Source organism: Panthera pardus, unplaced genomic scaffold, assembly GCF_024362965.1.
Source record: "Panthera pardus isolate Hobbes unplaced genomic scaffold, ASM2436296v1 HiC_scaffold_25, whole genome shotgun sequence".
Taxonomy (NCBI): Eukaryota; Metazoa; Chordata; class Mammalia; order Carnivora; family Felidae; genus Panthera; species Panthera pardus.
In genome coordinates, this window is record NW_026526821.1 from 39231705 (window position 1) to 39259622 (window position 27918).

The 27918-nt window shown below is 38.7% G+C and overlaps 2 protein-coding genes across 11 annotated transcripts in view; one reads left to right on the plus strand and one right to left on the minus strand.

Annotated features, from left to right (window-relative positions):
* The window catches only part of ESF1 (ESF1 nucleolar pre-rRNA processing protein homolog), a 63526-nt gene extending 63420 nt beyond the window's left edge, over positions 1-106 (minus strand). The window contains exon 1 of the mRNA XM_019462758.2: positions 2-106. The gene's annotated coding sequence lies outside the window, so the exon portion shown is untranslated. The remainder of the gene's footprint in view (position 1) is intronic.
* NDUFAF5 (NADH:ubiquinone oxidoreductase complex assembly factor 5) lies at positions 8-27598 on the plus strand. 10 transcript variants are annotated; one of them, XM_019462782.2, is made up of 11 exons: positions 8-400; positions 3050-3090; positions 5156-5219; positions 7829-7876; positions 9193-9296; positions 11183-11222; positions 14392-14589; positions 19956-20016; positions 26794-26877; positions 27230-27312; positions 27487-27598. In XM_019462782.2, the coding sequence occupies exons 1-11, from the start codon at positions 20-22 to the stop codon at positions 27577-27579; spliced, it is 1197 nt and encodes a 398-aa protein (XP_019318327.2). In that variant the 5' UTR covers positions 8-19; the 3' UTR covers positions 27580-27598. The 10 variants fall into 10 exon arrangements, 8 of the variants coding, with proteins under 8 accessions (XP_019318327.2, XP_019318328.2, XP_053746418.1 ...); XR_008417795.1 differs by lacking the exons at positions 27230-27312; positions 27487-27598 and adding an exon at positions 24743-24839 and having other exon boundaries at positions 26783-26877; XR_008417794.1 differs by lacking the exons at positions 27230-27312; positions 27487-27598 and adding an exon at positions 24743-24839.
* Positions 27599-27918: the final 320 nt, after the last annotated feature.

Consider the following 27918-nt stretch of genomic DNA (forward strand, 5'->3'; position numbering starts at 1 on the left):
CCTCCTCGTCGCGTCTCACATGCGACGCAGACCCAGAGTCCTCCGCGGGACGCTCCTCCGGGACGGCAAGAGAACTGGTCCAAACTACGTTCCCTTTACCTCTGCGGCGACCCGTAGCGTAGGCGCCGGATCCGCGGTGGCGCAGGCGCAACGTAAACGCGCCTGCTTACCAGGGGAGATGTTGCGGTTAGGCGTGCTCTGTCTGTGGCGGCGGAGACCTCTGGTGTTTGGGGTCCCAGCAAAGAACCTCGGCCTTAGAAAGGTTGCTTCCGGCGTCTCTCCCCCGGGCAGCACCTCGCCCAGAGCCCTAAATATCTTCGACCGGGATTTGAAGAGAAAACAGAAGAACTGGGCCGCCCGGCAGCCCGAACCCATGAAGTTTGACTATCTGAAGGAGGAGGTGAGTCCGCGCGGCAGCAGGAGAAGGGCGACGCCGAGCTCTGGCTCCGAGTCCGGGGGCTCCGGCCAAGCCCCAGCCGACCCCACATCACGTGTGACCTTGAGCAGCCGTTCTGCCTGAGCCTCTACTGTAATCCCTGAAGGGGTGGACCGGGATATTTGTAAGCTGTTCATTCACTCACTCACTCAGCAAATATCGCTTGAATTGTGTACATGTATGTCCTGGGCAGAGTAAGACCGCTACCCTCAGGGGGTTTCATTCTTATGCGAGTAGGTGAACAAGAAATGTAATTTCAGCCAAAGTAAGGTGAGGTACTAAAGTGAAGTGGGGTGAGGACTCCGATGGTCAGAGAAGGCCGCTCAGGCAGAGGACATGATGAGGCAAGCTGAGATCTGGAGAGAGTAGCCTTGTAATCAAAGGGAAGGACAAGTGTCCGTGAGGCGGGAAGGACCTTGTTGAGGCCTCCAGTGAAGCTTCCGTGAAGAGGAGAGTGGAAGAGGAGGTCAGGCCGAGAGGACTCGGGTTATTAGGGCGGTAAGAGATGAGGACTTCGGATTTACTTGTCTAACTGAGCTGCCCATTCAGTATGGTGATCTCTGGCCCCATGTGGCTATTGAGCACTTGAAATGTGGCTAGTCCAACTGAGATGTGCTGTTAAGTGTAAAATACACTGGATTTCAGTGACTGAAAAAAGGATGCAAAATATTTCATTAATTTTTTTTTATCTTGATTACGTGTTGAAATTATAGTTTTGATATATTGGGTTAAGTAAAATATGTTAAAAATAATTTCTGCTGTTTCTTTTTACTATTTGAATGTGGCCATTAGAGGGTTGCCCGGGTTGCTCAGTCTGTCGGGCGTCTGACTTCGGCTCAGGTCATGATCTCATGGTTCATGGGTTCAAGCCCCACGTCAGGCTCTGTGCTGACAGCTCAGAGCCTGGAGCCTGCTTTGGATTCTGTGTATCCCTGTCTGTCTGCTCCCCCGCACCCCCACCCCCCTGCTAGCACTCTGTCTCTCTCAAAAATAAATAAACATTGGGGCGCCGGGGTGACTCGGTCGGTTGGGCGTCCGACTTCGGCTCGGGTCATGATCTCACGGTCCGTGAGTTCGATCCCCGCGTCGGGCTCTGTGCTGACCGCTCAGAGCCTGGAGCCTGTTTCAGCTTCTGTGTCTCCCTCTCTCTCTGCCCGTCCCCTGTTCATGCTCTGTCTCTCTCTGTCTCAAAAATAAATAAACATTAAAATTTAAAAAAATAAATAAACATTAAAAAAATTTAATTTTTTTTAAGTGGCCACTAGAAAATTAAAAATTAAATATATGGCTTTCATTGCTTTTCTGTTGGTCAACTGCTCTAGAGGAGTGCAAGCCTGTTGAGTGGTTTTAAGCAGTGAAGCGATGGGATCCGTTTTATGTTTAGGAAAATTAATTAAGATAAATTAAGGTCTCTGATTTGTGCTGGTTTAAAAGACCTCTTCCTATGTCCACGTGGACTAGAAACTATGGGTTTCTGCTCTCTGTATATGCAGCACTAAGTTCATCCTAAGAAAGTGTTTCTTTGGGGATGAAGCAAAATTGAAGTTAAGTATAATGAACTCTTTCAAGGAAAAGCAGGAAACAGTTTTTGAGCTCCTTTGGACAGAACTCTGTGCAAGCCTGGCCTGACCAGGTGATTGACTCTGTTTCTTTTTAGGGTTCATAATGATATGTACTTAGAAGATGTATATTTCTAACCACTCTTCTCCAAGCAAAGCATGTAGATTACAACTTGACCGAAGCCTTGTCAATGTACAGGACTAGAATAAATGAGATAAAGCGTATGAGAGTTCTTTTTAACATAAACAAAAAGTATTCATAGTGGGAATGATACACCAAGTGTACCCTGCTAGAAGACTTCTGCCGTACCTCTTTCCTTCCCCTTCTCCCCCCAAAAGCAAATACATATATATTCTGAACTCCCAAGTCCTAATAAAAACTCTGGGGTGTTTATGAAGGATTAGTGGAATGTGAGGAATATTAGGCTCCCACATCTTTATTCCTGCCAGATGAAGCTAGCGTAGCATAAGGAGGCACCGACCTTATGACCTCTTTTAGATTGGGGTGGGATTGGGGAGAATAGCAGGAAGTGCAGTCTCTTCAGGTTTGGTTGACTTTCTAATTTGCACATGTTGCTTAGAAAATTTACCTGTGTAGTAGTTCCACAGAATTTCTTAGTAGTTTTCAAGTAATAAAGTTTTTACATGATTGCTTATACATTGATCTGTAATAAACCCCAGCTAACAATATTTTTTCACTTTCATATGTCTCATGCTGGTTTCTGTGGACAATAATGTACCTGTTATGCTCCTGTTACTTCTTATCCTTGTGATCTTACAGCCAAATACATATATACATATACATGAATATCTAGTCTTGATTTCATTAAATTGACTTCTGAAGTAATTTGCCTCAATCTGTTTCCTAGGGTAATTTAATAATTATGTTCCTATTTATAATTTGTGGTCAGATTGAAAATGGGATAGGGAGAAGTACTTATCAGCATGTTGAAACATAAGTAACCTATGGATTGTTGAATGCTGGAAAAAGAGTGTTGCTTCTCTGTTATGCATACTCGATTTATACACATTGTTGCCGCTTGTAATCCTTCAGGTTGGAAGTCGGATTGCAGACCGCGTATATGACATAGCTAGGTAAGTGATGATTATCATAATAAAATACAATTTTTTGACTGGAAATTCAAGAGATTGAATGCTGAGAGCTTAATGTATGGAATGGCAGAATCTAGAGGAATTTATTACCAGGATTTTCAATGTTACACTCTAAGTCTCTCCTTTATATATGTATGTGTGTGTATATATATATATATATATATATATATATATATATAATATATAGGAGAACAAGTTTTCTTTTTATTTCATTCTTGCAAAAAAAAAAAAAGCACAACTCCTAGCTTCTCTCTGAGCCTGAATGACTGATCCAATTTCATCTGGCCAAAAGCCACTAATGAAAACATTGCGGTTAAATTGTTGGTTAAATTACACCAACATGGGATGAATTTATTACATTTGTCTATAAAAGGAATTTTATAAAATCAAAAACAGTAATTTTTTAGAGATATTCTTGCTACTTAGAATCTTGGTATGAATTAACTTCATAAGGTAAGAAAAAGTGCTTCATTGTTACAAATAGTTACCCCCATTTCATCTGTTTTATTAGGAAATGAAACAAATAGTTCTCTACATTTGCTTGGATTTTAGGCCATTTATTAAAAATGAAACATTGAATTTTCTAAGTCAGTATGGATTGTACAGTCTTTGTATGTCTTAGTATGCCTTAGTACTGAGCAAAACATCATTTACAGAGAGACTTGTGATTATGGCATGTCTTAAACTAACATTAACTCTTTAGAATTAAATCATTAAAAAATACCAGTCTAAAAAAAAGTACCAGTGTAAATGTCCTTGAAGTAATGTTCTATTGTTACAAAGTATAGTTTATATTGTCCACCCTGATCTTTTGTTGATTTTTAAAAACTAGCCCCGCAGATTATTAAATGTCTTATTTGTGGTATCTGAGGTCCACTTAATACTGTTACAACTTATGATAATAATAGCAACTCATATCCAACATTTGTTGAGCGTTTGTACTGTGCTAGATACTTTCCATGCCCCATTTCATAAAATTCTCTCGAGTGAGGTAGTAACTTTTCCATTTTATGGATGGGGAAACAGATTCAGTAAGATTAAGTCACTTGTCTATGGTCACAGAACCAGTAAATTGCTGGCCCAGAATTCTAAGTCACATCTTTCTCATCCCAAAGCTGTGCACTTCAGCATGTCACACTGCCTGTGTTCACAGTCAAGATAGTGAGCATTTTGTAAATAAACAGTTCTTTCTCACGCCAGTTCTCCAATTGTGTACTGGTGTTCTATATTTTTGACATAGGTTTTTGACAGAAATTGGAAAAGGACTCTTTTGGTTCCAATAGAAAATATGTCATTAATGGATGCAATTTTAAGTTTTCTTGTCACAAATTTTTCTTAAACCTGTGGATGGCCTACACTTAGATGTGTTAACTGGTGTGGTTTAGTATGACATTTATTTAGAGAAGACAACATAGCATAGGGGTAGTAGTTTGGGTTCAGGATTCAAACTAACTGAATTCAAGTTCTGACTGCTGCTTATTAGTTGAGTGACCTTGGGTTGAGTTACTTTGAGCACATAGCACATTGCTTTGAATCTGGTAAGATTTCAGTAAAAGTTAGCTACTATTTAGTTGGTGTTTTGTTTTGTGTTTAGCTTAACATATTAATAGTTCATGATATTTTACATGATGATTTTAAGTCACCTGTTGCCTCAACAAATTTGAGAAAAAGATAATTAGTAAGTTCTAAATAAGTATGCAGATATTTTCATGTTAATTTACATTAGCTTCTCTTCATTCTTTATTTGGATATATTATCAAATTAAAATACTCCTACCAAATTTGTTCTTTGAATTCATATCTTGGAGCAGCCTCATGGAAAGCTGGTTAACTGTGGGGTCCTGTGAATGTCTGTGCCAGACAGACTTGCTCTTTCAATATGTTCTCTGGTAGAAATAGCTTGTGAGGTGAGGCAGAAAAGGCAGATAATATAACTTTTTGAAAGTTGTATTCATTAATATGTTTTTATTTAAGAAAAATTACTTCTTAATAACTGTTTTATGGACTGTTATTACAGACAAATCATAACTTCTGTGTCTACTTTTTAGAAAATTTTCCCTTGCTTTGGATGTTGGTTGTGGAAGAGGTTACATAGCACAGCATTTGAATAAGGTATATCTATTCAATGACTTAATTTACTTTAAGACATAAAATTGGCTAATCTTAAAGTCTTCCTTAATTCAGCTTGTATCATATTTAGATTTTGATTATATCAAAATTGCCAAGTTTTTTTTTTTTTAATGGCAAATCAATAGTTGTTTTGTGTCTCCTCTTAAGTATTTTTTCTTAAAGTGGCTTTTCTTTTTTTTTTTTTTAATCCATTTTATACAGTGATTCCTACCTATAGTTTAAGTCTATGTAAGATATGTTGCTCTTCATTCCCATTCTGTGCAGATGTTTTTGATACTTCAAATTAAAATCAGATCGACATTCATTTGGAAAATGTGATTGAACTAATTTTTTAGCTGGGAAAAATATTTTATCATTTGATTAGAAATCTTTGTGTATTTATAAGTAGCCATTATTAAGGCTTATACCATTTTATTTTGCATTTTCTAATTCAGAACATAAAGACATTTATTGTTTTAACCCCTGTATATATGATACTGTGTTGGACACCAATTAAAGTGGGCTTTCTGTGTAAAATCTACTTCGAAAAAGCATACACTTGGGCAGGGGTGGTGGGAGGGGGTTGTGAGAGGCTCCACAAACACAAACAGTGCTCAGGCCAGAAAACTTATTCATTGATTCTTCTTGTGTCCTCCCGTCCCACATTGAATCCATCGGCAAATTTTATTTGGATTTCAAAATATAGCCCTAACTACTACTTCTTACCACTTTCACTATTATATTGGTCTACACTGCAGTAGCCCCTTAATGACCTCCCTGCTTCTACCTTTGCCCCCAGTAGTCCATTCTCACAGCAAAGTAATCCTTTTAAAGCACAGGTCAGTTCATTGCCAGTCTTCTGCTCAGAACTTTTGGCTTCTTATCTAACTCAGTAATAAGCCAGTCTTAATCCATAAGGCCCTCAGTGATCTGGCTCCCTAACATGTCCCTGACCTCATTTCCTTCCCCTCATTCCTTACTTTTCAGCAATCCTGACCTTCTCACTGACTCTCAAACTGGCCAGGGCTTTGCATTATAGTTGTTCTTGCGTTCTTCCCTAAGATATCTGTGCGGCTTACTTCCTCGCCTCTTTCAGGTCTTTGCTTAAATGACCCCTCATCAAAAATTCCCTCCCTGACTATTCTATAAAATAAGGTCCCCATTCTCCGCTGGGTATTTGCCTTATTTGTTTCCACAGCACTTTTTAGCACCTGATGTGTTTGTTTATTTGGTGTCTGTCTTCTCTTAGGGAATGTAAACTCCATAGACTTGCTTGTTTTTGGTCACTGCTAAATTCCCAGTACCTAGAATACACAATGAAGATTTATTAAATGAACATTACATGAATAAATGCAAAGTAACTTTGAAGTTATTCCCTCACTGACTGGAAAAAGTCAGGGGATGTGGTGGGGCAAGGAGCACAGGCTATTCCTGTTTTAGATTTGCTGAGTTTGAGGTAACAGTGGACTATATTAGTGTTAATGTCTGACAGGTAGTTGGAAATGTGTACTTGGAATTGGGGTGTTGAGGTTAAGAGCATTGCCTTGAACTTGGGCAGATAGGGATTTCAAATTTAGCTCTGCCACTTGGCAGTTGCACTTGGGTAGTCAGCAGTGGCCAGGTAATGATAGGGTATCCTTTCAAGTTGTGGGCAGGAGGTTCTTTAAGAAGGGGGTGTGCATGAAGTGGAAAGGATTGGCTTCTTTAACAGAGGAGGGGAGGACTACAACAGAGCTGGACTTCAGACAGGTCAAGTGAAATAGGACTTGAGAGGAGACACACCGTTGTAGTTGATTAGGTTGTTAGTAATCTTTATAAATAGCATGAGCAGGGAGAGTAGGAATAGATTATCAAGAATTAAGGAGAAAGACATTGGTGAGAATTAGAGTTGCAGATTGCAGACAGAACAACCAGAAGATAGTTAGAGGTGAGGAGATCTTTCCAGATTGGGAGGCTCATGACTGTTTCGAGGTGAGGGAAAGAGACACAGAAGAGATAGATGAAAGATTTGATAGAGATGGTGATGGAGGGAGCAGGATCCTGTAGAAAAGAGCATAGTGGAAAGTGTTAATCTTAGGAAAGAAGTGGTGCAGTGCTTTTTCCTTTTGGAAAGAAGAGGGGAGACATGAAACAGGGAAAATGAAACCAGCGAACCCCTATACACCCCCCCCCCCCCGCCCCCAAGTATCTGTGTTTATTTAGTCTTTTCTTTACTCTGTGTAAACTCTTTGAATGAACAGCTAAAAGAGGGAGGAAAACTATCCAGGACTTCTGTGGCCCAGGAGCGGGGACCAGTTCTCAGCACACATAAGTCTTAATCCTCTGGAGTAAACTCAGGATGTTGATTACTCACACCTGGATTATATATTTTATTAAGTATAGTTAACTGTGTTAAATATAGGCATGGTTGTTTAAATTTAAATCTGTGTAACTTACTATGTGTTATTAAAGCTAGTTGTGTACTATACTGGTTTTACTGCAGGAAAATACCCTTACAAAGCTAAAAATTTACCTACGAATTATCACTTTCTCCTTGAGCAATTTCAGTAGTTATTTTGTTTTGTTAGTAGGCTTTTGTTTTGTATTATCTAATTAATTTTATTCCATTGCAGGAAACTGTTGGAAAGTTCTTCCAAGTAGACATTGCAGAAAATGCGTTGGTAGGTAGCTTTCTAACACTATTGATTTCTGATCTCTTGGTTTTATTTTTAGTTCTTTATTTTTATTTCCTTCAAAATGAAAATAGCTTTATTGGTTTTTTTCTGATTATAAATATAACACATAAAAAAATTAGACAATGGAGGAAATATAAAGGAGAAGAAAATATCACCCCTGGTCCCCACCATTCAGGGACAACCACTGTTGACATTTGGGTCTCCACCTTTGCAGATGTATAGCTATCTCTACAATTTTATACAAATGATATAATGATAACATGCCGTGCTTTTCACAGGATATCATTCTTTTATATCAATGAATGATATACATACATACAAATTCCACCTTTTAAAATGACCAGATAGTATTCTAATATAAGAATATTCCATGGTTTATTTGGCTAAATTTCTATTGAAGGACAGTTACATTTCTAGTTTCTTAATAACCAACACTGGGAAGAACATCCTTATACAAAGAAACTTTGTACATTTGATTTATTTTTCTCTCTGGGAATAAATTCGTAGTAGTGGAATTTATGAACTCATCAATGTTCATCTTTAAAATTTTTATATACATCTCCAGACTGCCATTAGAAAGATATAATATTGTATGAAAGCACTTTTTTCTCCTGTTTGGCAGCCCTGAGCCAATGGATTCTGTCTTTGTCAGTTTAATAGGCAGAAAGTAGAATCTTACTGATATTTTTATTTGCACTTTGATTATGAATGCAGCCAACCAGCTGTTGATGTCTTTTGGCTATTGGTATTTCTTAATTTGTGAATTTGTAAGTAATTTTGTGATGTGCCTGTACCTGCATTGTTGCCTTAGCATGTTCTTATTGTGGGGAGTTTGTAAGAGTTTGTTTTTGGGGGATATTAATTTCATCATCTGTGTTGTAAATATTTCCCAAAGTGTGTTGTTTACATTGTTTATGGGTTTTTAGAAGTTTTTGATTCGTTTATCATCATGTAGATTAGTCTTTTCCTTTATAGTTTCTGGCTTTTGAGTTATGCTTGCTTAAAATGTTTCCACCTAGAGTATGAAAATGTTCACCCCTATTTTCGTCTATTACTTTTATGGCTTAAGTTATGCCACTGAAACTTTCAGCCTTCTGAGATTTGTTTTAGTGTGAGATAGGATCCTGTTTATGTTTTTCCAACTAGCCAGTTTGTGTCATTTAAGAAACACTTCTTGAGCTTCTCTGTGACTCTGGTTTTAAAAGGGATAGAAACTGCCAAATAAATATAACGTTGACTTAAATAATGATTGTGTTAGTAATTGACATTCTATATGAATGTGTTTATTTTTTAATCACTAGAAAAATACCTTAGAAATGGAAATCCCTACTGTCAGTGTTTTAGCTGATGAAGAGTTCCTTCCCTTCAGAGAAAATACATTTGACCTGGTAGTTAGCAGCTTAAGGTTGGTAATCTGTTTGTACTTCTTCAAAATGTATGTTTTAAATAGGTAATTCGTACTATAAAATTTTAATTGTTATGAGATAAGTAAAATAGCTGATAGAGCAAGTTTTTTTTTTTTTTATAATGTTTATTTATTTTGAGGTGGGGAAGAGACGGAGAGAAAGGGAGAGAGAATCCCAAGTAGGCTCTGTGCTATTAGCGTGAAGCCAACACAGGGCTCAATCCCACAGTGAGGTCATGACCTGAGTGGAAATCAAAAGTTGGCTGCCCAACCTACTGAGCCATCCAGGCACCCCGGAGTAAATTCTTAATAACCTTTTTTAAAGTCACAAACCAGTTTTCTTGGTTTATAAACAATAAGATTTCTTTGGTAAAGAATTATAAATTATATACTCCCTAGTGGAGATAATATGATATAGTATCTTAACATTTTTCTCCCCAACTTTTTTCAGCTTGCTAAAGCTAATCTATGATAGAAGGATTTTCCTTCCTAATACACGTTACTTAGTATCAATATTAATGGAGGCAGGAGTTGTAAAGAATATACTGGCTCCAATATTCAAACGTTAGAGCCCTTACAAACTCATTCTGGCAAATAGGGAAAAGCTAGTATTTCCTTCAACATCAGTTTTTCTTCCACACAGAAATATAGTCCCGAAGGTTATTTTTTTCCATTTGTGCTTCCTACTGTGGCCCTCCACATTTATTACATAAATATATAAATACTTATTGAATAGATTATAATATACTAGGCTCTGAGCTAGATTCTTTTGGGGAATACAAAAATGAACCCAGACAGAGATCCTGCCCTCAAAGAACTCAGAGTCTAATAGAGAAATTAAATATTCCTTTTTTTTAAGGCTTTTTTTTTTTTTTTTTTTTTTCCAGTAATCTCTATACCTCCTGGGGGGCTTGAACTCACAGATGCTCCACCAACTGAGCCAGCCGGGTGCCCCCAAAATAAAATATTCTTACTTCCCCTGTCTTGTTTTATAGTCATATTTTCTTTCAAAGATTCAACATGCTCTTCATGTCAGCACAGCCCTTTTGATAGCTGTTTTTAGGGTGACCAGTCACCCAAGACTTTGCCAGTGTTAACACTGAAAAGGCTTATGTCCCAGGAATCTCTCAGCCCCAGACAAATTGGGAGAGTTGCACTCTTGCTGTTTTCTTCAGTGAGTTTATAATCTCTTCCCTGCTTCTTAAGATATGCTAAACAAATTTAGAAAACTATTTGCGTTCTATCATGAAATGAAAACTATTACAGAGAATGTTGGTCTAAGGAAAACAGCCCTGGGCAGGGAGTCTGAATGTGAGTTTTAGCTCCTCTGCTTGCTGTTTGCAAGTGCCTAATTCCATTGCTTTCAGTTTCCCCATAAGTATGATAGACCTTATGATATGGTATGACCTTCTTAATTTTTAAAGTATCTAATAATTGTTAGACAACATTATGAAAGATAAATGTGAGCTTAACACAGTATGGTTTGAAATGGGCATTCAGTGCTATCCTGGAAGTCAGCATAAGAGGATGCCACCTTAGTCAAGATAGTGTGACCATACTCTACAGAGACTGATTCTTGCCATCACATATCACCACACACTAGGAGACGGTGAATAGAGGCAAAAGAAAATGGAAGAGATTTCCTAAATTAAGTTTTAAATACTTTATAGTATTATAGTACTGTCACATTTTCTAGTGTGACAGAAGGAAGGTTTTCCCCTGGGAATATTCTTTGCTTTAAAACTTACATGAAAATAATCAGTGAATTTTGATATGCAGTTTCAGACTTCAAAATTAACACCTTTTTTTGTGGCTTTTCTTTATATGAGTGATAATTACACTAATTATATGAATTAAGCTAAAGCAAATATGTTTTCATATTCTAGTTTACACTGGGTGAATGACCTTCCTAGAGCACTTGAACAGGTAAGAAACTTAATGTTGACTCCAATAGGCTGTGTTATTATTAGAAACTTCTAAATATTTCTGTTTTTACTAGAAACTTCCAGATGTTTTCCATTTTATACTTCTGATGATTGGAAATGAAAGTAAATCAAGTATTTATTATCTTCTATGGGCCAAATACACCTGATGCCCTTTGGCATATTGAGAAGTACATTGGGTGAGCACCTGGGTGTCTCAGTCGGTTAAGCGTCTGACTCTTGATTTCTGCTTAGGTTGTGATCTTGCGGTTCGTGAAATCAAGCCCCATATCGGGCTCTGGGCTGACAGCGCAGAGCCTGCTTGGGATTCTCTCTGTCTCTCTTTCTGTCTTTCTGTCTCTCTCCCCTCTCCCCTGCTCATGCTGTCTCTCAGAATAGAATGAAATGAAATGAAATGATGAAGAAGTACAGTGGGTGACTCCCCCTTGCCTAGGAATTCAATGAATCTAATTATGAAGTGTTTTAAATATTTACAAAAGCTTATATATTGTCCAAAATAACTTTGAATAGTATTGACACCACATTGATATAAGACATTTTCTGTGTGGGTTCCTTTTCTTAATTGTCTGTAAGTTTTTTCTGTGGGTAGGAACCTATTTGTTTTTATTTATATCTTCCCTACACCTTACACTTAGAGAGTGTGAGGTACATTTGTTGCTTGGCATTTATCAGTAAACTGGTGAGTAAAGAGCATTGTGTTCAGAGGAGGGAAATCACTGGGCCATGGAGTAGCTGAGGAAAGTTTCAGGAAGAGGGAATTACTTGAGCAGGGCCTTGGAGCATAGGTCAGATTTGGGGTGGGAAGGCAGAATCACAGGATGGGGGGAGGTAGAACAGCCTCACGAGGATGAAAGGACAGAGAGGGAGCCTTTTTGGAGATTAGTTTAGTATTGGGAAATGAGGTATGTTGGGACCAAATTTAGGAAGACTTGGGTAACAGATTAAGGAATTTAGAGTTCATTCCTTATGCAGTTCAGAGCCACTGGAGAATTTTGAAGAGGAAAATAACATAATTAAAAGGTTGATGGGCAGGATAACTTCCATATTGTAAGCACATACTGTTTGCCAATCACTGTGCCTTGTTTTATATTTGTTAAATAAATAACTCTGTAAGATGTTTTCATTTTGCTAGTTGGAAAACTGATGCCAGAAGTTGGTTCAATTAAAGAGGCTTCTTCTGTCATCCAGGCATGAGAGAAACTAAAGCTAGGTGGCAGTAGCAGGAATTAACAGGAATAGAGACTATTTGGGACTCCTGTAAAGGAGGAGTCAACTATTTGGCTGGTTGTATCTGAAGATCCAACCTTAAAGTTTTGAATCTGGATGCCTGGGAAAATGATTAGTAAAAGTAGGGGAAGGATTGGTAATGATCAGATAAAGAGAGTGGAAAATAGTAATTGACAGAAATAGGCAGTTGGAGAGGGGAGTGGGTTTGAGAATAAGTGTTATGTATTTGTTGGTTGTGTTGGGAGGGTGAGTGCCAAGAGACAAATGTCCATGGCACAGGCAGATGAAAATGAGTTTAGCACATTTCTGGGAAGATGTCCAGTCTAAAGATAGTGATTGGGAAGTCATCCATGTGAAATCCATGGGAATTGATAAGCCCTCTGAAGTAGAGAGAAGCTGCAGGGAGCTGAGGAGGGAATCTTTGATACTTGCTAGGCGACAAGAGAAGGAAGCAACATCAAAGGGGCAGAGGGTAAGAAAGCAAAGATTTTACAGTTGGTTTACTTGTATACTGTTTTGTAATTGTTTCATGATACATTAAATATAAATTTAAGATGGGTACTTTGATTAGCAGAGCCTACTGTGATTTTGGGGTTTACTTCAGAATCAACCCTTTCCTGTAATGTTCCTCATTGTTGAGAATAGAGTCAAATCTATTTATGGATGGTAATTCTAAGAGTCAGTGAGTAAACATTTGTGGTTCTGGAATCCATTCCAACCACTGTTTTGCTTAAGTTGTCAATTAAAAGTTGTTTTTGTTTCAAAGCTGGAAAATGAGTTAGTTACTTCTCATTACAGGAAACTAATATTTGACTAGGTTAATGTTGTGAATCATAAAACTTTCTGTTTAAATTAGCTTTTTTGCATAATAGGCTATTCCAGCTTAGTGGTTTAAAACAACAGTTTACTTAGTTCATGATCTGGTGGGCTTGGAATTTGGGTTGGCCTTAGTTGGGAAATACTTCTGGGTCTGGCCAGGCTTACGCATGTGTCTGTGATCAGCTGCTAGATTGTCCTGAAGCTGGCTGGTCAAGAATGGCCATAGCTGGAATGCCTGACTGAGATCTGCTCCTCCTATCTCTTATCCCTTACCAGGCTAGCTCATTCAGGCTTGTTTATGACATGGTGGCAGCACAGGGAATCCTGTAAGGCCATCTCAGACCTTGGTGTGACACTGGCACACTGTCAGTTGCACTGCATTCTTTTGGCCACAGCAAGTCACGAGGCTGTCCCAGATTCAGGGAGAGGGGAAGTAGACTTTGTCTTTTGATGGGAGTTGTTACAAAGTGACATTTAAAGGGCACAGATAGAGGTTTGTGATTTTCGCAGTCTATTGCACTTTAAACTTTTTTTCTTTCAGTATTTTTATGATTATAAAAGTAACTGTGGGGTGCCTGAGTGGTTCAGTCGGTTAAGTACCCAACTCTTGATTTCGTCTCAAGTCATGATCTCACAGTTTGTGGAACCGACCCTGAGTCAGGCTCTGTACTGACAGCACTGAGCCTGCTTAGGATTCTCCCCTTCTCTTTCTGCTCCTCTCCCACATGTGTGCTCACTCACGTGCTCTCTCTCTGAAAATAAGTAAATAAACTTAAAATAGTTACAAAAGTAATATATGTCTATTAGAAAAGTTGAAAACAGAACATATTTTGTAGGTATTAATGCTATCAACTAATTATTAATATCAATAGGTATTAATGCTACCAATAAATTATTGTCTATCTTTACAGTAATATTATTCTACAGTGCTTCTCTGACCTGGATGCCTTAGATATTATTTATTAACTTTTCTGATTAAATAAGAATGGTAATCGTAAAAATATTGATTCAGACACCATGTATTTATTCTTTTAACGTATTTTTATCCTTTTAATAATTTTTTATATAAAATTTTGAGTAGTTTTGTTGTCTTGTGTTTATTACAGATTCATTATGTTTTAAAACCAGATGGAGTGTTTATTGGTGCAATGTTTGGAGGCGACACACTCTATGAACTTCGGTGTTCGTTACAGTTAGCAGAAACAGAAAGGGAAGGTGGATTTTCTCCACATGTTTCTCCTTTCACTGCTGTCAGTGACCTAGGACATCTGCTTGGGAGAGCTGGCTTTAATACACTGACTGTGGTAACTATCAAGAGAGTTGATTAATTCTCATTATCCCATTAATCACACAGTTCAGAAAGAACTTCTCATCTTAAAGATAGAAAATTATAGGTATTGATGGTATTATGGAAAGGTTTTGGCATTTTTTCTCTTTTTAAATTTAGTTTATATAAACATATCTTGACTGACACAGGTACAAACATAAAATTTTTAGTACTTGTTACCTGAATAAATAAAATAGCTCAAAAAAACCCAAACCTTAGTTAACAAGGAGGTTATTTTCTAAGACCTGTTATTCCAGTGCATTAGAATCTTCAGATCTAGAGTAACGTGTAATATGAGGGAACATTTTAGGTGATTGGGAAAAGGGGAGGTACAGGAGCACTTGTAGTGTTGCATTTCCCACTAGCCCTCAACTGAAATAGTGCCACAAAAGGCAGAAATGAAGGTATCTTTATTCATGATCCAGGGTAGAGAATGTAGGAAAGGGGGCTGTACTCCATTAGGGCTGGAGAGATCTGGAAAGAGGATCTGTAGGCTGTTAGAAGAAATACAGAGTCAGCACAGTACAGTGATGCTACAGGGCATTGGTGTCTGACAGTTATAATTTGGTTCCTTACTTTGCCCCGTTACTAGGTAGGGGAATCAGGGGGTGGGGGGTTACTTCACGTCTCTGAACATTCATTATTTTTTTAAAAATTCAAATGTTTCTCACCTGAGGTTGGATGTTAGTATTAAGATAAAGGGTGTGAAGTGCCTTGACCATAGTAGATGCTAAGTAAATATTTGCTCCTGCCTTCCTCTCTCCCCCACCCATACTCCTTGCACTTTGCCATCCTAGGCTTCCAACTAGGAGTCATGTGGAAAGACAGTGGTTGCCCCCTTCCAGCTCCTTTCATTAGCAGAGTCATTCTAAAGGATGTCATTGCTGCCTCCAGATATCGGTTGAGTAGACTTGTTATGATTTTCCTAACTGCTCAGGTCTAGACACATCTCTTTCCTGGAGGACATAGGAATTTCTTGACAAAGATTTCTCATTGATGATAGATTTAAGATTGAAATAACTGTTTAAGGAGATTTAATGTGAATATTTTTCATAAAATCAACCAACCAAAAATAGATTGCCCTGTCCTTCCTTGCTTTGGTAGAAAGCATGGGGCATTAGACCAGTAGGGTCTCTGAAGTTGGAAAGGTGCTTCAAGGGAAGGGAAGAGACAGTACATTAGGAAATGACAGCAACTTTCAGGATTTCACAGCTGTACAGCTGTGTCTTATGTAAACTGTTAATGGCCTGAGTCAGAAGATACTGCATTCTGAGATGTTGGCAGCTGGAAATGGGATAGCTCTGCCTCATGTGAGGGTTCTGCTTTGTAATTAAAGCAAACACTGGCAATTGTACATAGAGGGATCACTGTATATTTTTTAATTATGTAAGTAGTAATACATACATTTTAAACATTAAACTGTACAGATAAAGTGATAGTCTGTCATTTGCCCTTAATCTCCCAAATCTTAGCTCTCTCCTGAGAGTAACGGTTTTCAAAATTTTGGTCCTAGGACCTCGCTACACACTTAAAATTATTGAGGACCTTAGAGAGTTTTTGTTATGTGGGTTATATCTATCAATATTAACCATATTAGAAATGGAAACTGAATTTTGGTATTTAATAATATGTTTAAAACTAACAATAGTCTGCCTATTATATGTTATCATAAATAACTTGTGTTTTGTTGGGGGAGAAAGAAACTATTTTCCCAAAGAAAATAAATTAGAAGAATATCATTGCTTTTCATTTTTACAAATTTCTTTAATGTATGGCATGATAAAAGAGCACTAGATTCTCATGTCTGCTTCTGCAGTCATGAGACTGTCTATTAGAATGTCACATATCATGTAACTTACGAAGAATCTGTTGTACTCGTGAGAGGCTGAGAGGTGAAAAAGCCAAATAGCATCTTAGTATTATTTTAAGAATAATTCTGACTTTGTGGGCCCCCAAAAGTGTGCTGCCTTGTGGTTTTGTATGGTTGTAAAGTGGATTGTGTATTTTAGAAAGATTTCTACCAGAAATGTTTAACCTAACATTAAAGCATTTAAAATCCTACACTTCTGTTAATTGGGAAATCTATTACGGAAATACCCTCTATATTCTTCTCTGAAAAATGAGCTGAATAACTCAAACACTAAGATAATACAAAAATACTGGTGTGGAATCTTCTTTATGGTTTATAAAATTAAGAGAGTTGCTGATTTAATAATCTATCCAAATTTGTTCCTTGAGAAACATACACTGTCTCTAATGTGCGGTATTAACATTATATCATAATTCATTTTCTAAAAATCCCATCCCCCAAAGCTTTTATATATAATCAGCTACACAGTTTTATATTGCATACAACATTAGGTATATTATTTTTACACTGTGATGGATTTTTATTTTCAAGTTAAATCAGTATTGCCTGTTTACCTTTATATGACTTTCTTAGTGAATTATTTTCAGAGTTAGTTGACATTCTGAATGAGGCTCATTTCCTTTTAGAGTTGCCAGTTTAATATAATAATATATTAGGAGAAAACTACAGATATGGTCCATCTTAATTTGAATAAGGACTTTGACAAAGCTATTGTATTCTTTTGATTGAGATGGAGATAATGCTTTTAGTTTCATTGAAAGATTGTTTTCAAAGGATATTGCTTAATGGCTAGGTATCAGGCTGGAAGGAATTTTTTTTTTAATCTTATGATCTCATAAAATAGTTTCTCAATGTAGAAAAATATAGAGAAGAAATTGACTACCCAGAGATGGTGTTATTAAAAAGTGCACATACAACATGATCATGCATATGTTAGCAAGAAAAAGGAAGTAAAAAAAATGTATAAAGAGAATGAGATAAACACAGCAGGTCTAAAGTGGAAAGAAGTCTCCTTTTCCTAACTTCAGATACTTGGTCACTCACCCCAAAGATGATCTTTGTTGTCTTGTATACACTTTCAGAACAATTTTTCATCATAGGCCACAATACAATTATGTCATTTAAACCTACATATACAACCATATGTACACTCTGTTGGGGCACCTGGGTGGCTCATTTGGTTAAGTGTCCGGCTTTAGCTCAGGTCATGATCTCACGGTTTTTGAGTTCAAGCCCTGCGTCAGGCTCTGTGCTAACAGCTCAGAGCCTGGAGTGTGCTTCAGATTCTGTGTCTCCCTCTCTCTCTCTGCCTCTCCCCTACTCACCCTTTCTTTCTCAAGAATAAATAAACATTTGGGGCGCCTGGGTGGCGCAGTCGGTTAAGCCTCCGACTTCAGCCAGGTCACGATCTCGCGGTCCGTGAGTTCGAGCCCCGCGTCAGGCTCTGGGCCGATGGCTCGGAGCCTGGAGCCTGTTTCCGATTCTGTGTCTCCCTCTCTCTCTGCCCCTCCCCCGTTCATGCTCTGTCTCTCTCTGTCCCAAAAATAAAAATAAAAAAACGTTGAAAAAAAAAAAAATTAAAAAAAAAAAAAGAATAAATAAACATTTAAAAAAAATAAATTATACACTCTGTTGCTTTTTTTCTTATAAGCACTCTTTGAGGTTTTTTAGTCAATAGTGTATCTTACGAGATCTCCCCCTACACGTATCCACCGTATCTACCGCTTTTTTTTTTTAACCAACTGTATAGTATTTCATTAAATAGATACAATTTATATAGCCAGTTCTCTATTTACAGACATTTAGATTGTTTCCAGTTAGTTTTTTGTTTTGTTTTGTTGCTATTTCAAACAATGCTGCAGTGAATATCCTTTCACATAATCTTGGCATATCTCCAGGTTAATTTCTGGCAATGGAATTGCTGGGTCAGAGATCTGTACATTGAAATTTTGACAGATAGGGTCAAATGATTCTCTAAAAGTAACATCAATTTATATGCCCCATCAACAGTATATGTGAACTCTTGCTTGACTTTGTTTTCTATTTCTGAGGTTAAAAAAAATGTTCTTTTGTTTTGCATTTCTCTAGGAATTAGAGTGGATGTTTTTGATAAGTGTTCTTTTGGGCTGTGTACTTAATTCTGTGTAATGTTAAAGTCCAAAATTGGCAGGAATAATTAACACATTAAATAGAATGACAAAACACAAAAAATGACACTCCAAAGTGATTAGTGCAAATAAGTTGAAGTTTGAGATATATGCTGCGTTATGATACTAAACTTGAAAAAAAAAAAAAAAAAAGCATGAGTCCTGTATTTGGGGGCTAATTCCCAATATAGACAAACTCCTATACCTTCATGCTTACACAGATTTTTATCACATTACAGCCCTGTGCTGATTGGGCAGCCCATCTCTATCCCATGGTTGTGCCATCTGGCTCTTGCATCTTCTGAGGTTACCACAGCAAAAGGGATGGCTTGGAAAAGGATCATTAGTTCTCTATTACCTTGCTCTCTTCTTTGACCAGAAAAAAATGTCTTTCAGGGTCTGGGAAGTATCAAGGAGCACCGGACATTTGGGGAACATCAGTACTCTCTGCCACTGTACCAGTCAGTAGTAAACTTGTGTATCAAGCTTCAGAGAGAATGGGACATAATGTCCCAGAAGTCCATTTGAGAAATAAACTTTGTGTCAGTGGTGTGCCTGACATTCAAGTGAGCCATTGCAGTATGACTGCATTGCTAGAGGTAGATTGAAGACATCTTGAGAGATGACCCTATTTGGCTTGATTCTGGTGCCACATTTTAGGAGATTGATATTGACTACGTATAGAGCAATGCAGTAAGGATGTGTAAAGATCTATAAATCTATAAATTTTGTCCAGAGGACTAACCCCTCCCCCTAAAAAATTACAATGTCCTGGAGGAGTTTTCAGAAACTTGAAGAGGGCGATGGTTTGCAGATACAAAACACTTTTTCTGTGTTGTTCCCAGGGAGAGACCTGGAACCAGTTGATGGAGTGTTAGGAAAATTTCTCTTAGAATAGTGACGGATTATTCTGTAATTTGATCTTTTCATAAAACAAGCATAGGGGCGCCTGGGTGGCGCAGTCGGTTAAGCGTCCGACTTCAGCCAGGTCAAGATCTCGTGGTCCGTGAGTTCGAGCCCCGCGTCAGGCTCTGGGCTGATGGCTCGGAGCCTGGAGCCTGTTTCCGATTCTGTGTCTCCCTCTCTCTCTGCCCCTCCCTCGTTCATGCTCTGTCTCTCTCTGTCCCAAAAATAATAAAAAACGTTGAAAAAAAAAAAAAAAAAAAAAAAAAAACAAGCATAAACCAGATGACATCTGTGAAGAATATTGTAAAAAAAAGTTTCTGTTTACCATGAAACATTGTTCTGGGTAATTTCTATGACCTGTTTTTAAATCTGGGTTTAGTGATATATGTCAAATGAATATTCCTTTTTCTTTTTAAATAGGATACTGATGAAATTCAAGTTAACTATCCTGGGATGTTTGAATTGATGGAAGATTTACAAGGTAAGGCACTTTAAAGAATGTTTAGATTCCATTTGAGAGTCATATTTCGAGAAGAGATTCTTGACGGGCACAGGGGCTAACCACTAGGGATAGATTGGTGAGGAGAAAGCAGACTATCTTCATGGAGCTTATAAAATAAAATGGGTGAGGCAGACATCACACAACTGCCATGAAGATAAATGTTAAATTAGAATTCTGGTAAGAGCCACAAATTGGGGTGCAGAGTGCTATGACTGCCTATAAAATAATGGTGGGACTTTCTTGAAGCATACACCTGAGGCTGGTAGAGCATATCGGTGATTTTCTCCAGCAACAGTTGGCAGCCTGATTCCAGGCACAAGAAAGCGGGTAGTTGGGTTAGTGTACGAGTGGGATTTGTCAAAAGGGTAAGTCCTTGTCTGAGAGAGTCAACGAAGTCTTGTCTGAGGAAGTGGTGTTGTGCTCTAGAAAATGAAAATGAGTTAACTAGGTGAAGAGGGGCACGGCAGTAGGTCACAGGCTGGGAGAACAACATGTACAAAGACTCTGGGGCAAGAAAGAGCATGGCAAGTACTGAAAGGGTATTTGGCTAGAGTACAGGGAATGAAAAGAGAATTAAATAATGAAATTGGTGAGTAAACGGGGGCCTTACAGTCCCTGTTGAGATGATTTATTTGTCTTTATCTTAAAATGCCCCTTGAGGCATTTAAAAAAATTTTTTTTTGTTTATTTATTTATTTTGAGAGAGACAGCACAGCAGGGGAGGGGCAGAAACAAGGAGAGACAGAATCCCAAGCAGACTCTGTGCTGTCAGCACAGAATCTGACGTGGGGCTTGAACTCACGAACCCTGAGATCATGGCCTGAGCCGAGATCAAGAGTCAGATGCCTAACCGACTAAGCCACCCAGGCACCCCTTGAGGCATTTTAATGGAGGGGAGGTAAAGGGAAGTCATGATACCAGATTTGCATTTTGAAAGAAAATGGACTGGCAGATAAACTGGTTGAGAGAGACTCATTGCTATAAAGATTATTAAGAAATGATGGTGGATGTGCCTGGGTGGCCCAGTGAGTTATGCGTCTGACTCTTGATTTTGGCTCAGTTTATGATCTCACGGTTTGTGAGATGACAGCGTGGAGTCTGCTTGGGATTGTCTCTCTCCTCTCTGCCCCTCCCCCTGCTCACATGTGCTCTCTCTCTCTCCCCCCCTCAAAATAAATATTAAAAAAAATAGAAATGATGGTGATTTGGACTAAGGTGGTAGCAGTGGAGATTGAGAGAAGTAAATGGATTCTAGAGATAATTAGGAGGTAAATTTGACAGTCCTTGCTGATGGATTACATGTGGGTGAGTGGAGAGAGCTATTTCAAACACAACTGCTGAGTTTCTGGCTCACATAACCAGAGAGATTGATGGTGCCCCTTCCTTGATAGAGGAAACAGTAGAAGACCAAGTATGGGCAGGGACACCTCTTAAGTTCACACGTGACTATTTTGGGTTTGAAGTGCTTGTGAAATATCTAAGAGGAGATGTCAAGTAGGTGGTTGGTGTGTGGATATGTGGTTTAGAGGAGGCAATTGCCTGGTTAAAATATGAGTCATTTGTGAATTGGTGGTATTTGAAGCACTTGCCTGGGATGAGGCCATGAAGTGAGAAGAGAACACAGCCAGATGCTGATCCTTCAGGAACCTAATGTACAGTGACTACAGAAGAGGGACATGTCTGGACATGTTACAGATGTGATGGCAGAGGCAGAGTAATGGAGAACCATTAGTGGGGGAGTGGACTAAAATATCTTAAAGACCATGGTACTGGTGATTATTAGCAATGAGGTCACCCAGGGTCATGGCAGGATTTGGGGTACAGACAGGAGCTGAACCAGGTGCCAAACCCTCAGATTATTGAGGAGAAGGACTGGGAGTCTGACAGCAAGCAAGAGTGGGAAAGAGGGATGGCTAAATAGTGCAGGTCTCAGCAGGGCAACGGTTTTTAACAAGTTAGAGGGGTAATGGCCTGGAGGAGGCTTTGAGGAGCAACAAGGATACAAACCCTATCTCTGCATCCCGAAATAGATAAGGTAGGCAGACATACATATCTGCCACTGAGGGTGCTTCTGGAGAACTGCTTTTCTCCAAGGAAAGCTTCAACTTGCCTAAGAAATCGTGAGCTTTGGCTTTTTATTACACAATCGGCATAGGCAGTTTTGATGAATGAGAGAAGCTGAAGCAATTAAAAACTTTTAATCTTTGAAACCAGAACTCTGCTTACCTACGGGCACTTTAATCCGATCCTGAAAAATGAGAAGATGATTTAAGCAAGAGAATTGTAAGGATAAGTAGCTTGCAGTTGTTTACAGATTTATAGTTGTTCTGACATGTTGTTGCAGTTCTCTCAGTAGTCCTCTGCTAACTAGTGTATCCCTAGATTATAAGTGAGGAATATTAGTCCCAAGGGGACACTTGTCTGTTAGTGGCAGAATTAGATGCCAGACTCTTGCTCTGGCACTCTCTTACCTGACTCTACTACTGCTTTTGTCTACCCATTTGTAACACAGTTCATTTTACCCATCATCCAGCCTCCTCTGGGAATGGGACTTCTGATGGCTTTACAAGGGGAAAGATATGTAGCTGAAAACTTACTATTAGAGTCACTCTTCATTCATTATAATTTAATACAGGGATTGGTAGCCTATAGCATGCATGCCTAAGATGACAGGGGACCAGTATAAATCACACATCCCCTCCCAAGCACTGCCCCAAGCACTTGGCTCCCCATGATGTAATCATGGGGCTCCTTCATCTCAAAGGCTTGAGTGTTGGTGGTGGGCTGATGATGTATCATTCAGACTCTAATGATAAAAATATTTCTCAAATGCAGCATTTACTTTTATTCTGCTATATAATAAATACTGTGCTCATGATTCATTTTAAGAGAGAAGCAAGAGAGACTAGAAATTAGATGTATCAGTTGGAAAAGGTTACTGCCCACTGATTTAAAAATACAGAAGTTCCTCTGTGCTGGGTGCGGTTCTGTGAAGTTTTCTGATATCCTAATTTTACAGATTGGCAAATGGAGACATTGTGAAGTTAAGTGTCTTGTCTGTGGTCACACGGGATCTGGAATCCAAAGTCCAATACTGCCTACTTGATCTGCGTGCATTTTTTTCCATTAAATCTAACATAGTAAAATGCTCTCATCTCGACTGTATAGTTACTCATATTTTTATTCACTATCCAGACAAGGACTAGAACATTTCCAGCCCTCTCAGAAGGTTGCCCGATGCTGCTACCCAGTTGGTAGTCACTGCTTCCCCCCCAGAGTTTTAAATAGGTCATATATTTTGAGGACCTTTTGCTTAATATTTACCTTAAGAGGCTTTTGCCAGTGCTGCTTTAATTTTTGCTGTACAGTCTTGTACATAAATCGTATATTTTAATCTTTGATTCTCTTATCCTTAGGAGGATTAAGAAGTATTATCCAAAGATAACTTATAAAAGTGATATTTAACAAAGTAGATATGAACATTAACTGGTTGATATTATGTTCATTCACTTACCATTTACTGAACATCTACCATGTGCCAGCTATTGAGTCAGTGATGAAAATACATAGTTCCTTATCTCGGGGAGCCTGTGCTCTGGTAGAGACACAGATAGAGAGACAGACCTAGGCATTTAACTATAAAATGAGACCATTGTGTTTTAAAGTATGGAAAAATGGAATCCCTAAATCTGCTTAGGGAGTCAGGGGTACTTTTGTAGAAGAGACAGGACCTAAGCTAAAATGAGTTTGCCAGGAGAGTGGATGGGTGGGTGCAGGTTTGGGCATTTGGGGCATCGCCTTCCAGGCCACGGAAATGGTCTGTGTAAAATGGAAATGCAAGAGGAAAACACACTTCCTTCACTTTCCTAATTAAGAAACTCCACAGTAATTCTGTTTTGCTTGAATATGTAGAATGGAGAGATGATGGGAAATGATGAAGAATAGTCCACCAGAGGCTTCTAGATTTTATCAGGTGAGCCTGGTAGTGTGTGGGGAGAATTTCATGCAGAGGAGAGACCATCAGATCAGTGTGTTAAAAAGCTCATCTTCCAGGGATGCCTGGGTGGCTCAGTCGGTTAAACGTCCAACTTTGGCTCAGGTTATGATCTCACAGTTCACGAGTTCGAGCCCCATGTCGGGCTCTGTGCTGACAGCTCAGAGCTGGGGACTGCTTCGGAGTCTCTGTCTCCCTCTCTCTCTGCCCCTCACCCACTCACACTGTCTCTCTCTCTCTCTCTCTCTCTCTCTCTCTCTCTCTCTGTCTTTCTCTCTCTCAAAAATAAATAAACATTAAAAAATTTAAAAAGCTCACCCTCCAGCCTTGTATAAGGCATACTCTATGAGGAAGGTAAGACTAGAGCTAGCATGGTTCATCTCTCTTGTTACACATGAGAAATTAAATAACTTGCCCCAGGTGATACATTGTAAATGCTAGAGCCAGGGTTTAAGTCCATTGTAGCAGCCTCAGATCCCAAAATCTCAACCACTCTGCCTTTAAAAGGTCAGAGGCAGCTGAGATGGGAAGGAGAGTGGTCCAAGAATGAAGGGAGGAGGTGGGGAGCTTGGGTGACTACTTCCAGGTGTGCCGCTTTGCCTCCTGGAAGATGGTGTTACCTTCAAATTCGTTTTCGATATTTTATATTGTTGCATTTTTTTGATGGTTGTAGTATTTCTCATTTAAGCTGCTGTTATTATTAATTCACAGAAAAAAGTCCAGAATGTTGACCTAATTTTACAAAACAAGTTGTGTATCAGCTGATGAATGCATGAAAAGTTTTGGAGGCTTTCACAGTAGTTTTAAGGTAAGTTCAGTTTTTGTTGTTGTGTTCTTTAAGACAATACTCCTAAAGCATAAAATTCGATTTTTATGCAAGCAGTTGAACTTAACCTTAAAAACACTGTGAGAGTCTTAAACACCTGCTTCCTGGATTTTTCTGTTGTCCCAAAGCACAGAGCTGGTCAGAAGTCCCTAAAAGTGTTTCCCAGGTGGTCTACCATGACACATTGAAGTGCTAGCATTCCATTTTGAAGATGATAAAACTGAGTTTAATTAGAGTTAAGTAACTTTGCCCGAGATCCCTTAAGGCTCAGAACTGGGATGATGATCTTACAGTCTAGACTTTCTGCCCTGCATCACTGAACTGCTTCCTCTAGGAGAAAGGAAGGTGGGTATGGTGGTTTACTTGTCTTGTGAGGCAGGGGGCGCTGCCCTGGAAGCAGAGTTGCTATGTTATGCAGTAGTACTCTTGAATTTCCATATCAGAACATTGTGCATAATAATGTTAGTGTCTGTAATACCAATTATTTAGAAGGCATTTTAGAATTTCTAGCATATTAAGTATTTTTCTCCTTCCTTGGCCCCTCCGTCGTAGTATATTAAGTATTTACATTAAATAAACCTGATTTCCACTGGCATTGCCTACATATAATGTGTAAGTCACAGCACTGGGAAGGTGAACAGAAGTGAAAGCAGCACAGCCATCAGCAGCAATAGACCCTCCCAGTTCATCTCCCAGTTTACTTCTGGTCACTTGATCTGGCTGATACAATGTGAGAATGTTTTTAAATTAGATTATGTAATGGGTCTATGATGTTAGCCCTAGAAGCCTTTAGAGATCATCTACTATGGCCACCTTGAAGACCCAAAGCAATTGGTCTAAGATCTTCTAGCTGCTTTGTGACGGAGTAACATCCACTTTTTGCTTCATGATGATTAATCTGTTAGTTTGTATGTTCTTCTTCATGAATTGGGGCTGTTGTACTGACAGGGCACTGGACATTGCTTTTAGTATCAGAGATTCATTACTTTAAGAAATAGTAGGAACCTTTTGGGATTGGAGAGAAGAAAAAGGTTCATTTATTACAGCTGATATGTTGATTGTTTTTAATAAGGCCATTGAAAACTTGGAAGATTATTATTATTTTTAACCTTTAAAAATAACTGATATTGGGAATTTTATTGTTTTATTTTTGTGAAAGTAGAAAAAACAAAAGTAAGAACTGATTTGTGATTGCATAGTATATAGAAAATAAACATGAAGGATTTTTACTTTTGAAATTTGTGTTGATTTTGTGGACTAGTTTAAAATGTGGCCTTTCAAATTTATTTTGTTTAAACACGTGCATAAAAAATCAAATATACAGCATTAATTGTTAATGAACAGTACGAGAGTAGTAATCCTAGCTTTTAGCTATCAACTTGAAGGAAAGAAATCTAAATTTTGAAACATTAAGAAAAGTGCCCTGAAAAGAATGCACATAAGTTTTTCCTACACCTCGTAGTTCTAGTACTATCTAATGAGTCTCAAAGCCCTCTCCCAAGTTTCATGGTCAGGCAGACATCTGTGGCTTAGAAGGAGTGAGCCATTGTAGCAGTCAGTGCCCTGTCCTCCTCTGAAGAGCAGCTATAAAAGGGGCATAAAATGTGGCATCTTTGAATACGTACTTGCCAATTCCTGGTGACTCACCTGGAGGGCCAGTTGCCTTACTCTTGCCCAGCTGGCCCGCTTTGGACCACTGCTGGCAAGTAAAGCATGCTTATGGGGCCTTCCTCCTGAAAGTTGACTTCTTCACTGGTTTTACTATCCATAATCTTCAAGTACTTTTTTGGCCTTAGAGTCACTAAGAAGCCTAGCTATAGTCTGTTTTAGAGAATGGGGATGGGTATGGTGTTGGGTGAGAAGAGGTTAAATGTGTGTTGTGAGTGGCTCATGCTTTTGGCGGTATTATCTAAAACTGTCTGTAGTGTATTTTTAGGTATGGGTGAGAGTAACTGTGCTTGGAATAGAAAAGCCCTGCTGCACCGAGACACGATGCTGGCGGCTGCAGCGGTGTATGGAGGTAAGGGAGCTGAGCATCCTTTCCCCCCGTGCCTCACTGGGGAACCCATGCCCTGCCATGTTTGCCCCTTCGAGTTGCCAGTGCTTTTTCCTTTCCTGTAAAGGCCTCATCAGATTTCTCGTCCTTCCTTTCAGAACACAGATCCTGTAGTTCCATATCCTTTTTCCAAACAGCCCTTACTGTGTTCATAACTGTCAGCTTCTCAGTGTTGAGGGTTTTTCACATGAAGCATTTTCAGCGTCTTCCCAGTATCCCAGTATCCATTTCTCTTTGAAGGACACGACCTTTCATTGAGCAGGTTTTCTTTTCCTACTTCCATTTTTTCAGATTTTAATATTATTTGTCTTTATAGAAATGTACGGAAATGAGGATGGTTCAGTACCTGCCACGTATCAAATCTATTACATGATAGGATGGAAATACCATGATTCACAGGTAATGTTATTAAGATAAATCACTTTTCTTAGTGGGTTCATGTTTCTATTTAGTTTCAATTTTTTATTTACATAGGGTGGGGGATTTAAAAAAATACATGATGGCATTAAGGGATTTAATTTAGAGCTCTGTATTTATCTATTTCTAATATCTTTAATCTTTCATTATTTTCAGGCCCAACCAGCTGAAAGAGGTTCAGCAACTGTGTCATTTGGAGAGCTGGGAAAAATAAATAATCTTATGTCACAGGAGAAAAAATCACAATAAATATTTTATCCAGTGTTAATGTAGTCCAGAATTTTCATCAGAGATGGATAATTTTCACGTCTAAAATTACTACGTTTTGCAGCAGGAAGTCTATAAGTGGGGTGCCTGGGTGGCTCAGTCAGTGAATTGTCTGTCTCTTGATTTTGGCTCAGGTCATGATCTCACAGGCATGAGATTGAGCCCCACGTAGGTTCCACACTGGGTGTTGGAGCCTACTTAAGATTCTGTTTCTCTTTCCCTCTGCCCCTCTCCCCGCTCATGCTCTCTCTGGGGGGTAGGGGGGAAAGCAATCTATAAGTGATGTACTGTCAGACTTCTAGTAATTAGAATAACCTCATG